Source organism: Glycine soja, chromosome 10 (assembly GCF_004193775.1).
Source record: "Glycine soja cultivar W05 chromosome 10, ASM419377v2, whole genome shotgun sequence".
Taxonomy (NCBI): Eukaryota; Viridiplantae; Streptophyta; class Magnoliopsida; order Fabales; family Fabaceae; genus Glycine; species Glycine soja.
Window position 1 is genome coordinate 42233345 of NC_041011.1, and position 14403 is coordinate 42247747.

Below are 14403 nucleotides of genomic sequence, written 5' to 3' on the forward strand. Positions count from 1 at the left end.
CAAGAGTTGCAGAATTTTGGGAACTGAAATTTGAATCAATGTATGTTGGTGCCTGTCCACCACACTTGCAATTGTATAAATTTCTCTTGTGGTTCAAGCCTATTTTCGTTGTTTGATCCTCTGCTCAATTGGCTTTCATTATTATTATTATTATTTTTTTTTGCGGGAGGGGTACCTGCAAGAGTAACTCCAAAATCATATCTTATTTTTGTCAAATTTTATGTTACAAATTGTATGGGGGTGACAGTGACTCTTCTGTAAAGCATTTGGATAACGTTTGATGTGCTCCGATGTACTAGCGTTTACCAAAAAAAGAAGGGTGCAGTAACTAATAATTCCTATAGCATTGTTTGCTCTGTCGTCGGTGAAGCTCTAGGTAGGAACGAATTTCATGCAGATAGGAGGTTTAATTCTTGCAAGAGCTAGAATCGCAGCTGGTAGAGTCCATAGTCCTTCCCCACAAATTAGTCCAGAGGCAGCTGCTGGAACCATCAACTCTGCCTTCTTGGAGTCAAGCTTCTGCCACGCAAACACAACCACAGTACCTATGAACATATCGATTGCAAAGTATGCCCCAACTAGAAACGGTACGGCCATGACCATTGGTAATGGCATCCATTTCCCAATCTTTTGGGGTGCAAAATCTCTTATCATGTTTACGCCTATGGCAAAAGCAAAGAACCCAAAGCATAGCTTTAAACAATGCAGGGGCAATGCTGAGAAACCTTGGACCCCTATGATTGCCATGTTTCTGTAAATTAACGCATATGGAGCTTTGAATTCCCCATGCGGGTTTCCCACATCAAATGCCTTGTAGTATAGGAAGAAGCTGAGAGGAGCTGTCACACAACCCATTGCAATGCCGATTACTTGGCATATGAACATTGCTCTGGGAGAGGTACGTGTGTAATGTGCAGTTTTGAAATCTTGCATCAGAATGCAAGACACTGAGATCACGGATTTAATGAGACCACAACCCACAAGTCCAGCCACCACACCATTTTCTTTTCCTGTAACAGCTGCCAGAGTAAAGAGTGCAACTTTCCCATAATTATATGCCATGTTTATGTCTGTGAGACCTGCTCCAAAAGCATTGCAGAATGCCAGGGATGGAGCAAATATATAAGCTACCACCACGTAGTACCATTTCAGCTGAGGAAACATGCGTGGGATTATAATTATGGAAATGAGTGTGAAAACAGCGTATCCAATGACTCCAATCCGCATGGGAATGTTCTCCCTCAGAAATTCATCAGTTTGTTTATGGTCCTCGGAAGGATTCTCGTGCCGAACAGCAGCTGCTACTGTTGCAGTAAGAAAACGACCTCAACATTAGATATCATATATTTTTATTACTGAAAAATAAAAAAGAAGCAAACTTGAGTGTGTGAATGTGACTGCTCATACCATTTTTATTATTCTTGCTCCTCATTCTTTCATGAACATTGAAGACTGTAGAAATTAGAATCTTGGTGAAATTGTATATGCCATCACCGAGGATTAGAGCAATTGAAACAAAAACCTTATAACCGTATAAGCCCTTCATGTTAGTTTCTTCTAAGTTGTCTGGGAACCAGTCTCCTTTAAGCCGATCAATGAGCGGATACATGACCCCAAAAGAGAGCACAGCTCCAAGGAGCAAAGAACAGTTCACAGGATGGGAGCAAATCATTCCTGCTCCCACAAAAGTCGTACTAAAATCGAAGTAGAATCTGCAAAGTAAATTCAAACATTAAGATCAGTAATACTAGTTTGGATGGAAGCCTCCATTCCGAAGCAATTAATAAATATGCTGAGAATCATACGTTTGCTTCCAAGCTTGCAATCCAAAGGTAGGGAACTGTTCGAATCCACAGTCCTCTATCCCTGAGAAGAACCACTTGAATAAACCCCATAAGAAACTGATACAAAAATACTTCGTGAACCCCCGTACTTGCTTCCTGCAATATTATAAAAAACATTATTATTAATAAGTAGCCTTTTTGTTGATAAAAATATATCATAATATATATAACTCTTAATTGTATCTATAAATTGCAACAAGTGAAAGCTGATGAATAAAAGACAAGTGGACTGTACTTGGCCATTTTGTCTCCCTGTGTATGGAAACCATTGATGAGAACTGCTGTTGCCAAGCCACTTGGATAAGTTAATTTGAGGTCAACTATCATGATCTGCAGCAGAAAAAAATGCAGTAAGCCAGAGAGGTATTTGGAGTCTTGTGTGAGTTCTCATCACATGCAACTCAAACTGAACTTCAATACTCTTGGCAAGTCAGGCAATAGGCACACACCACAAACGTAATGGAAAATTTAGTAAGAGAAAAATAAAACATCAGGGTCCCATATTGTTGATGAGTGATTACATATATGCATCCAATATTACAAGTCACAGAAAGATGTGCAGCATAATAGACATCCAAAACAAAAGTATGCAAAAACAAAAAAAAAAAAAGATATGTAAAGTATACCTTTCTGAGTGGAATCAAGACAAAGAGACCAACAAAGCAAACCACAAAAAGGAAGCCAGTCATCCAACCAAATCCAGGTTCTTTAATAGCACCTGGATTATTACCCTCGTTTCCAACTCCTGACAACTCATAAGTCGTCCTGTTTAATCCCAACAGATACGAAGCAAATCCTCCTGCCATATACACATACATAGATCAAACTCTAGAAAACAAAAAAAAATTAAAATACAAAGAGTAAACCTTCATTAAGTAATATAAAGAAGACATATTTTCAAAAAGATCCTCTAACCTCCAACAGCAATGCTATAGCATGCAACCGCACAAGTTTGTATGATGGTGTTCTCTTGGCGGCTGAAGGGCTTGGCTACAAAGCCAGCCTTGTGAAGCAGTTTGGTCCAGGTTCGGACAAACACAAAGGCTAGGAGTGCAGCAGAGACATTACAGTTAGGAACCATTCCAGTTGTGAGGTTGAGCTTCATCACTATTATGCTGAATGTGATTCCAATAATCATGCTCACAAATATTCCTCTCACTGTTATCTGTTCTGTCCATGGCTGAGACTCATGGACTTCAGCAGCAGCAGCAGGTAGCTGATCCTCCAAGTCCTGATCTCTTTCAACTATTTCTTGTTTTTTCTCTTCTTCCATGTTAAGGCCACTTGATGGGGAGATCATGATCTCTCTATATCTGTAGTAGCAGCTATATGGCCTAATAAGTAACACAAATTTTGTACATATCAGAGAAAACTCAACTCAAGCCCACCAAAATAGATATTGTCTGGTTGATATTAATGCCGTGTTTATTAATTGTGATGTTCATGCATAGATATATTGAAAAATGGAATAATAATAATAATATACTATTACTATCTCACCTTAGTTTATTTGTTCTTTCTCCTTTAGACTTTTCCTGGCCAATTGGATGAAGCATGAAAGTTATTAAGATATGCTTTCTTAAAGGCACAGCTACTGTATGGATTGATGTGGGGTACATATATTGATCAGTGTTAACTAATACTAACTGGGATGGGACGAATATTAATCCTTGGTAGAAGGGAAAGAAAATGAACAAGGAAAGAAAAAAATGAAATTTAAATTAAAGGGAAAAAAATTAAAATTTGTTTTCAGAAGTCAACTATTCTTCTTGTCTTCTTTTTATTTTCTCTTCAATCAAATAAAGGAAAAAACATAATTATATTTATTTTTTTCCTTCCATTTCCGTCTCCATCCCATAACAATTACAATCTCTCTCACTACTTTAAAATTCAAGAGATTGACACTAAATAAAAATTAGAGAACATAAGTAAAGGGATAAGGGGAGTGTAATAGTGGGTAGAAAGAGAATATCTGTGTATTTTTATTCATGAAAGAAATTTTTATCCCATGAGAATAAATGTTTCCTACCCCTATGTGGGAATTAAATATTGACTGAATGTAAGATTATTGTTTAGTTAATTATTAGAAAATTAGATGTTTGTAACCTTAAAATTTTTTGTCAATTGTCTATGCCTATTTGCACACTTGGGCAATCACATTGGGATGAATAGTAAAATTTATATTATGTTTGATATATTATTTTTGTTGTGATTTTGCATATTTTAAAAATATTCTTAGTAGACATTGTTCAATAGTTCATTTTCATTAAATAGAAACAATTACATTTAAGATAAAATTGTGATATTCATTGGATAAAAAAATAAAATTAAGTAAAATTTGTCACATTCTTTAATAATTATTTATGTCTATTTTCACACTTAGATAATTACATTAAGTATATACACTTAAAATAAAATTGTGAGATCAAATTATATACCAAAAAAATCAAGTAAAAGATAACACATTCTTTGGTAGAAATCTATGCTAGTTTTTACAGTTAAATAAAAAAGTGAAAATTAAATAAATACATTTAAACTCTCTATTTATCCCGTATGTCGCACGGTTAAAAAATAATGAGTTTAATTCCGTGGATGTTTTATATAGCAAGTTTCAGTTAAATTGGTTGGTCTATCATTTGGTTATGGTGGCTTCTAGTTTTCTGAAAAATCGTATCAACAAATATCGAATTTAAAACACTAAAAAAAATAATAATCATTGCGTACTTTTTAAAACCAACAGTGTGTCTTCCAATCATAGTGCAGATCGATGACAATTAACTACAATTATTATTTTGAGATTATTTATTCATACAATAATATGCAACATTTTCCACAACATTCTTTTTCTATCTCTCTATTATATTAATCATTTTATCTCTTTTACACACACACACACTCTATTTTCCTCTTATTTTTCTTTTTGTTGTATAACATTTTATAAAAAAAAAATAAAAATTGTATCAATACAATTATTACTTGAGTAAGAAGCATTCAGAATGCACAAGTAACAAAATGTTATTTCAAGATAAGGGGTATGATTCTTTTAGACACTCTTTGGTCTTAAATGAGACTTGTTAAATGATCAAGTAATTGTGATTGTTTAAAACAAAATAAATAGCAATAAAAATTTAAAACTTCCTTACTATAACAAAAAAGATTTGGTGTTATATATAATAATAATTAAAATGTGTTATACTCTCCATTCATAAGATTCTTGTCATCTGTGTTCGATTACAATAAACATGCATACACATTTACAGTTCTCACTATATATATCCACTAACAAACGCATATATAGTAAAAAAAAAAATCAAACTTGAAACGAATAATTGAATCTAATAGAGTAATAGTTAACCAGACAGCGCTATATATTTATAAACTATATGAATGGCTACACTTTTTACTGTTGAAGATTTACTTTTCACAGATACGCCCCCAACTACGACAGATAGCACTTTGAAAAATCAGAAGGTTCATCTGAGTGAGTGAATGAATATCACTGTCCAAATAAAAGCAATATGCGTTCAGAATCAGAATATATACACAATAGGCACACGCACAATCTAGTAATGAATTTGATGCACTGGCAACAGTGACTGTGGGGGTAGAATCAGCAAAACTTTTTTAACTTCCATTTGGTTTGACTAGCTAACCTTCTCTATTGACTCATGCACCCTTTTTCCAGGTTTGCCCTCGCATATATAAAGTTCCGATAACACAAATATTCTAGTGGCCATGGCAAAGATTCTCTTCCCATGAGGGGAGTAAGGTAAGCCATTGAAATACATTGATTGCAGCTGTTAGTGGATGGGTTGGGCTGTCAACAATCAGCACGAGTTTGAAAATGATGGAAGCATAGAGATAAACTTGGATCGATGCCTTTTTTCCTTCTTTTTTTTTTTTTTTCTTTTTGCTAATTGATTTGTTGATTGATATGTATATCTTATATATAGACTATATATACAGTACTATATAATTCATGTACTTCAGCAGTAAAGATGTTACAATTGTCATGTGTGCTGATTTCATCTTTCATGTTAATAATGCAAGTGTGATGAATAAGGTGCTGAAAATATATATGGTAAAATTTTCTGCATACCATCTGAAGATGATGATGATGGTGGTTAACTTGCATCATTAGGACCGTTGAATATGGGCACTAGTTAGGTTTGAAATATTCCAGACATCACATCGTGCACAAATTCTAATTGTACATAGAGTCATAGAGGAAGGGAAGGTAATAATAATACTAATAAGGGGTGGTTTTTACATATACTTATATGTTGGCATCAATGCATATTATCAATTTGTGGCTGGCTATAGCTGTAGAGTGAGCATCTAATGTTGAGAAAGTATTATTCATTTGTGATGACCACACTAGGTAGCTCTCCGTAGTGGATACTTGAATTGAATCTAGTGGTTAATGGCTCGGTCACTGCCATTATCAACTGACACACGACACTGACACGTAGCACAAAATCCTACCTTAGCTAGTGTGGAGTGTGGTCGACATGTGCCTGATTCGTACACTTTTGCCAATACCTGACTTTGACATTGATTGTCTCTGTCTTTTTGGAACCCTACAAAATTCCTGTTTCTTTCCCGTGTGAATTCAGAAGTAGAAGATTAGCATAGTAGGGTCGTCCTCTACTAACTACTACTACTAATTAATTATAAGAAAAGGATAACTAAGTGATATATTTATCAATATTCTACTAGTTTTGTTTAAAAATAAAGGGATAGACGATAAATATAAAATATATTAATTTAGTCATGCAATGCATAGAATGTCAAATAAGGGTTGCAAAACAAAGCCTGATGTCAGACAGCCTTTATATGTGAGCTTTAATAATTAGAGGATGGTAAATGATTGGTTTAGATATAAGCATAATTGGTGAGGAAAAATAATTCAAAACAAATCTATATATAAAGTATGATTACTTAGGATATGTTTGATTTAGGAAAGAAAACAAAAAGGAAAAAATAAGACTGAAAAATGAAATGATATTTTAAGTTACTTGGTTGATTAGAAAAAACCAAAGGAAAAATATATATTTTTTCTTGTTTAGTCTTGCAAAAATTAAAAGAATATATATATATATATATATATATATATATATATATATATTAAATAAAGAATGAACTGTAATATAAGTATAATTATTTTTTGTCTTTCTTTTAAAAATAATTCCTTCCCCTCCGTTTCCATTTATTCAAAGTTGGACAGAACAAAAACGTATGTAGGTCCTGTATGAAACTATTCTTTCCTACTTTTATCTGCCAATTTCAAACTATATGTAGAAGAAATGAATAACAAGTTATTTTCTGTCCATCCATTATAGTTCTTTTCTCTTTAGGTCAATCAAACAAAGAGTTTAAGTCAAGCAATAAGGTTCTTGGGTATTGGCTGAAATTCATCATAATATGTCAGATCACAAGTCAAGCAAGAGGAGTCTGAGCTTGCAGAGTTGCCATACACTAGTATATTCACATTGGACATTATTTGATGTGGCTGAAACCTGAAACTTGAAACTTCAAACTTGAAAGACGAAATATATTAGTGGTGCAGGAGCAATAAGGTTTTTAGGCTACTAGCCTTCGAAATATATTAGTGGGCTTATCCAAGTTTATTGGGCCATAACAAATCCGCATGTCAGCTTCGTCATAACAGTTATTTAATGCATCCCATATTTTTTCTTGGTGCACTCCCAAAATTCCTGATATCCCCTTTTTTACCCTTCCTTTCCCAAGCAAAACCGTAGTTACTTCTCCCCCCAAACCTTCATCACCACCACACCCCACCTCCACCCAACACTACAGTCACACCCAAACATCATCACAAACACCCAAGGCCACCTCCACATTGCACCAAACCTACCGCCGCGATGCCACCTAACCACCCACCAAGTCACATGTATCAATGTGAGCCATGAACCTTCACACCGCTCCAAACTCATTATCACGTTGCACCACCATAATATAGTTACACATTAAGTAATCTGTAATACAAATACAAATAACTTATTTATTTCTATTCAATATGCATGTAAAGTACAATGTGGGTTGACATGAGTGATTAGTATTTGAAATTAACTCTTATCCTTCTCATGCATGTAAGTTTGGTTCTCTTTGACTCCACTAAAATCTTGCTTTGTGGACAACCCTCTTCAACGGATCCTTTGTTGTCTAGGGATTGTTAGAGTAATTGAGACTAACTAAAATTATTTGTAGTTTGGGCATGTATGGTAACCTTTAGGTAAATCTTCGCTATCAACTTCAACCTGTCATTCACGTTTTGTTTAATAATATTGGAAGCTTTTAATCATTCTATTTTTTTATAAAAAAAAATAAGAAAGAAAGAAAAATATGTCAGTGTAACATGTAAGTGTTAGATCCGATGCAGTGGTTTAAAATAAAATTCCTTAATATTAGATAGCTCTATAATAGCCGGTCTACTTCAATAGGGATCCAAAGAAATTTGAAAAGAAGAAGAAGGAAGATGACACGTAGTATATTGCGTTTAAAGAAATAAAAAAAAAATATAGAATACACCAAAATGTCAGCAAAATTGATAAAAAAACCTAATAAATGAAAAATTCATTTAAAAAAGTAATATTAAAAAATATAAATATTTGAGAGACTAAACTAAAATTTAATGAAATGCTTTATGTAAATTTTACATAATTAATAAAAAAAAATAATGAAAAGATCGAGAGATGCATGAAAGAGAAGATTGCCTTGTTATACCTCCTTTTTTTTTGTCCTTGCTTGTTATGTAATCTTATATTGGGTAGATAGAACGAAAATAAAAGAATAGATACAAATATGAAATTTGAATTGAAAAAGAAAAAAAAAATTCTAATTGATATTTTTTTCCATTTTCTCATTAACTAAATAAAAGAGAATATATTATTATATGTATTCTCTTTATTCTGTATGTTTCTTTAAACATATATACCATAAGTGTCGTAGTATTGTCCAACTAAAAAACTGAATATTTCCTCCTTGTGGAACATTATTTACTATGCTACTAGCTCCAATCATCCTCGACATCATCGATGCTCTAAGCGTTTGTCACGATGATTTTGCTAAACAATGATCAATGGTTTATGTTTTCAACCTACGACCTTAAACATGAAAAGCATGGTAGAATACAAAAATACATAAATGCTCTCCAAATGCATTAGAAATAATACTTTTGAAAATTCAAATTTATCCTTGTTTAGTTGGTTTTGCTTTTTTCTTCTCATTTTAGACGGCAACAGAGCTTATGTTCATTGATTTCATCATCCATGATTCCGAACACCACCACCCTGGCTCACATGCATGATTCTCCTTTAAGAGTGTGTTTCATGAATTAAAAATTCACTATCGGAAATGTGAACATAGGAATGTTATGTTATTTCAAGTTTGCTATGAGTTTTTTTTTTTTTTTAAAAAAGAAAAATCTCGAATATTGTTCATTTTCAAGAAAGTAATCATATTATAATTTATTTCATTCTCATTTCAACGGTGAGGAATGAGAAAGTTGTATTCTCATGAAAATGTGAAAAAAAAAATTCTTTTAGTAATTTAATTAAAACTTCCACTTGTTACTCTTATTTTTCATTTTAATTATTTTAAATTATAAAAATTATTTCTAGAAATGTTAAAATCTATACCAAATATTTTGTAAAATATTCTTTAAAATAAAAAAAATAGTATTCCTGATTATAATATTCTTAAAAATGTAACTCAAAATATATAATACAACTTTTTTTTAATTATCAGCAAAATCCAAGTAATATAATGCAAATACATCCGAGAAATTAAGAAAGAAAAAACAAATTAATGACAGTAGCAGAGAAACACTTATGCCACCTCCAGAGATCAACACCATCCCCATCATCTGCTATGGAAGTGGAAACAAATGTTCCCTTGCCACGCACCAAACTTGTGGTTATAAAAATAACTAAATATTAAGTAATACAAAATTAAAACAATTTCAGTTATTGTATGGTAACCCGTGATATGAGTTATTTTCAGTGAGAGCATGGATGCTCCAAAATGAGTGACTACTCTAGATCACGGGGACCCTTATTTCTTTTCCTGATTATATATATATATATGCACGGTGGTGTCTGTTTTGTGTCTGCTAGTGAATAAACAATTGCGAAATTAAATTATCTTAACTTGGTAAAATACTACCATTTCCTTTCAATCCGTGTCTTGTCTTCCCAATTACAAGTTGCAATCTTGGAAATTTTGGAATTCATAAATAAGAGAATCAATTATTTCACACCTCACAAGTTGCATTTCTTTTCAAGAGTTTGTTGGCAACTTGTTCTCAAAATAAACTCATCAATTTAGGGAACTGGACCGTTTGGAGATATGCAATGTACCTTACGTAAAAATGCTGTGTCTTACGACTGAGGAACAACCAACATAGGATCATTAAATATTGATAATGATACTGATAGATTCCCACAAGAAGTTCAGCGGTTGGTGATGCAACTGCTGCAGATCGATCGTTTTTTTGTTCAATTCTGCCTCTGTTGTTGTCTCTATTATCGTGGGCCGTTCATCTGGGTTTCGCTGTGGGCTATAAAGCCTACCCACCAATTTTATTTCATGAATCAAGATTCCCTATTGATACACCAGTGCATAACTATTTTTATTTATTTATTTATTTACTTTAGGAGAGATAATCTTGTTTGAGTTTCATTAAGTTGAAATAACATTAATTAATTACCAACCAACATGATATGGTAGGAATGATATATAACTTTTTTCCCTTAAGCATGTGGTTAGGTGTTTAATTCTAAATCTCGATCATCCTCAATTGATTATTCATTGACTTGTGAGAGAGGAATTGTCTGAGTTAATTCAAAATAAAAATACAAATATCAACTTAAATTTGCTTCAATTTGTCCTTATATGTTTTTTAAATATATTTTGACCTACTTCACTCTTAAAATATGTTTGAGATCAAAAGGGTTTAATGTAGTTAGTTAAACAATATGCCTGTTATAAATTTTTTAGTATCATTTTCGATTTCTACATATAAAAAAATATATTTTTGAGAGAAATTTTGAAAGAAAACAATGGACAGGTATTTTTTATTTCTTAATTTTAAAAATAAAAAATATTATAAAATTTAACATTTTTTTATCAAAAAAATATTAGTTGTTAATTATTAGTGCTTGTTAGTAGGGAAAATTGAACCTATAATCTTTTCCTTCTTCTCTTCTCCTTTTAGCATAAAGCCAATCTTATAACTTCACAATAAATTTAACTTAAATTTAATGTCTTATTTTTTAAAAAAAGTTTAAATAATAATGTTTCATAATTTAAAATAAATAAAAAATATTATTTTAAACAAACGTATCTTTAAAAAATATATAATTTTATCAATTATGTACCACAAGTAAATCTATTTTTAGAATCCTAAAAATGTTTGAAATTTTATGTAGTTTGTTGTATGTGGACACACATGTTTGCATCTGATTTAGAGGACTTTGACCCACATGAAAATATCAATGCAGATTAGTATGACCCCAACACATTAAAAGAATCAAGAATTCTAATTAACCTCACGTCAACTTGGATTTAGAGGTGAAGCATATAATTTGGTATGTAATTTGTTAATAACGTATAGCGCAAATAACTTGATTCACTCCTATAGGTGTTTCTCATGTGTCATTATGTAAAGATCACTATCATAACCTGTGAAAGAACAATATAAGTATAGGCCATTAAGGCCTTGAATGTAATCTTAATCTTCTGCACTCTTAGTTTTCTCTTATAAATATTGACTCGAGCATCGGGATCCTTGCAACTATACTACCAAAGTGCCGATAAAAAAAATATACTACCAAAGTGGAAAATACTATCGAATATGTTATCAAATTTAACAATACGTACTGGCTTGTCATGATTAAAGCCCAACAAAAATAGATATTACTAGAAAACAAAACATTTAATCAAAAGTGCAACAATTAAAGAATATTGAGTTAACTTCTTCAACTCTTCTTTTTTTCTTTGTGAATAAAAGGGGGAAAGAAGCCCCAAGACAACTAAAAATCACAAGGAGACATGGTGGAAGAAGCGTCCGCTAAAATAACGTTAAACAAAAAGGAAGAAATAATCTCAAAAACTCTACTTTGCCTAAAGAGTGACCAAAACTAACTAACTTATCAGCTACTTGATTCGCTTCACACAAAAGTGTACATCCAAACAAGGATACCATCAACCCTTTTGAAAGAATAAATCAACAATGAGTTAGCTGAACCCCAAATATAACAATAAGGCACTTGTCATTCTTCTAAGCCATTTTATGGCTAAGATAAATGATAATATTGAGCTAGTATATTAGTTTGGGGCAACTGTTCTACACCTCGTTCAGAGGACTTGTGCCCACAAAATTGACACCACACCAACTCCCATGTCACCGCGAAACATATGAACACGTCCATAATTCATTAACAATGTTTAGCACAAATTACAGGATTTGCAGTCGGAGGTTTTTCTCACGTTTTATCTGGTAAGAATCACTACAATAACTTATAAAAGAATGATATAAATAAGTCCTAAAAATCTCAAGTATACTCTCAAGCTTCTACATTCTTAAAATATTTGCTTTTACCCATAAGAACCAAACTCAAACAACAGAAAAATTATAATAATTCATATCCAGTGTAATAAACTAAGATGGATTCCCTTAGTTTTTACACTAACCTCCTCTTACAAACACTTGGTTGATTAAATCCATGTAAACAAACCACCAAAGTTTAGCTTGTACAAAAAGAGATTCTATTCCAATATTTCATCCTACACTAAATAACATGCATACACACACAAATATATATATATATATATATATACTTTATTTTCATAAAACGTCACTGTCAAAATACTTTCACGAAAAGTTCCTAAAACTAAAATATATAATATGAATTACTGATTCAGCGAAAGCAAAAGCTACTTTGCCTCTTCCTTTTCTTATAATTTCCATTTACTTCAATGTTCCATAAAAACCAAATCTAAAGACAACTTCTTTAGGCTACATTGCATAGGATGGCAAAATTGATCTGTCATGCTATTAATACTATTTATAGCAAGCATACCCGACAAATATAAAAAAAAAAATAGTTTTAAGCTATACGTGTTGCATTTTTTCTTTTGCACCTTCAGTTTAATTAGGGGAAAGAAAAAGACAAACATGACGTTAAATGCAATTCACCCCGAGGAAGGGCAGCTGGAATGCAACATCGATGCCTATATATTTCAGGAAGATTCAGAATCACCTTGGAAGCTTTCTTTCCGCTACAACATTCTGGTTTTATGGGTCACTAACACCTCAAGAAGCCGGGGCAATGGCACTCATTACTGCTATAAATTGGGTTCAATCTATGAACATTTCAAATATCATATTTAAGCTTGATTTCAATTTGAAAGTATGTAGTGGACTGAGTCACTGCAAGAAAGATCATGTTAACAGAGTTGGGAGGAATTGTTATAAGGTGTATTCAGAAAATTAGTTCTTTTCAAAACTTTGCAGTAAAGTTTACTAGCAGACAGACCAACCAAGTTGCCTATGAGCTAGCTAGGATATATAAGTTTTATGCTCGTTAGCATATTTTTGTATTTCATGTCAAGTTGTATTGAACCTTTCATTTAATTGAAATGATATAATATGAGATTTTTTCTGTAAAAAAATATATAAGTAAATTAGTTATAAGATTAAATACGTATTAATAATTCAATTAATCTATAATTTAACATGTATGATGATCAAAATTTTATCACCTGATTTTATGGTTGGATCTACAAGTTTTACATTTTATAAAAGGTTAACAAAAAACAAATGTAAAAACTTACTCTTAAAGTAAGTTAACTCTCACAACTATGTTAAAATAAATTATAATTTTGTTTCTCTTGGGTTTTTAAATTTATGATTTTAATTTCTTAATTTTTAATTATAATATTTGATTTCCTAATTTTATAAATTGATTGTTTTAGTTTTCCTGGTAGATTATTCACTATTAATTGTGATTAATAGTGCTATTAAATTAATTATAAATTAAATAAAATTTTTAAATATAATTAGGAATATCTTAGTGATTACATTTAAAATATTGGTTAGAATGTAATTTTTGTCCTTTTCTTTTTTAAAATTCGTGATTTTAATTTTCTTATTTTTTAATTGAGACAATTTATTTTTGACTTTTTAAAAGTTTATAATTTTAGTTCCTTATTTTTAATTGAGATATTTCACTTTATTTTTAAAAAGTTCTTGCTAACAATTTCAACCATTGATATATATATATATATTGACATATGTTTATCTATTGTTCATGTGATAAATATTTTTTTAATTTCTAACAAACTTAATTTATTAAAAAATAAAAAAGTGCATAGTCAAGTTTAAAATAGACAGAAGAGGACCAAAATCATAATTTTTTTTTAAAAAAATGGGGAACAAAATGTTTTAGTTAAAAAATATGGGAAGTAATACCATATATTTCTTAAAAGTAAATGATAAAATATCTCAATTAAAAAATAGAAAGATTAAAATCAC

The 14403-nt window shown here is 31.4% G+C and overlaps 1 protein-coding gene across 1 annotated transcript; it reads right to left on the minus strand.

Moving 5' to 3' along the window:
* Positions 1 to 184: 184 nt before the first annotated feature.
* On the minus strand, positions 185 to 3468 carry LOC114370680 (metal-nicotianamine transporter YSL1-like). Its single transcript, XM_028328073.1, has 7 exons — positions 3345 to 3468; positions 2760 to 3178; positions 2471 to 2643; positions 2080 to 2174; positions 1806 to 1940; positions 1408 to 1712; positions 185 to 1304 (listed from the first exon to the last, which is right to left on the minus strand). The coding sequence occupies exons 1-7, from the start codon at positions 3461 to 3463 to the stop codon at positions 373 to 375; spliced, it is 2178 nt and encodes a 725-aa protein (XP_028183874.1). The 5' UTR covers positions 3464 to 3468; the 3' UTR covers positions 185 to 372.
* Between the last annotated feature and the right edge of the window lie 10935 nt (positions 3469 to 14403).

Excerpts from the sequence above, each read along its gene's own strand:
- LOC114370680 (XM_028328073.1), bottom strand. The coding sequence starts at position 3,463 with ATGTACCCCACATCAATCCATACAGTAGCTGTGCCTTTAAGAAAGCAT. Across the intron at positions 1,713-1,805 it reads TTGCAAGCTTGGAAGCAAAC|ATTCTACTTCGATTTTAGTA; the intron begins GTATGATTCTCA and ends TTTACTTTGCAG. Across the intron at positions 1,305-1,407 it reads GAGCAAGAATAATAAAAATG|TAGCAGCTGCTGTTCGGCAC; the intron begins GTATGAGCAGTC and ends TTACTGCAACAG.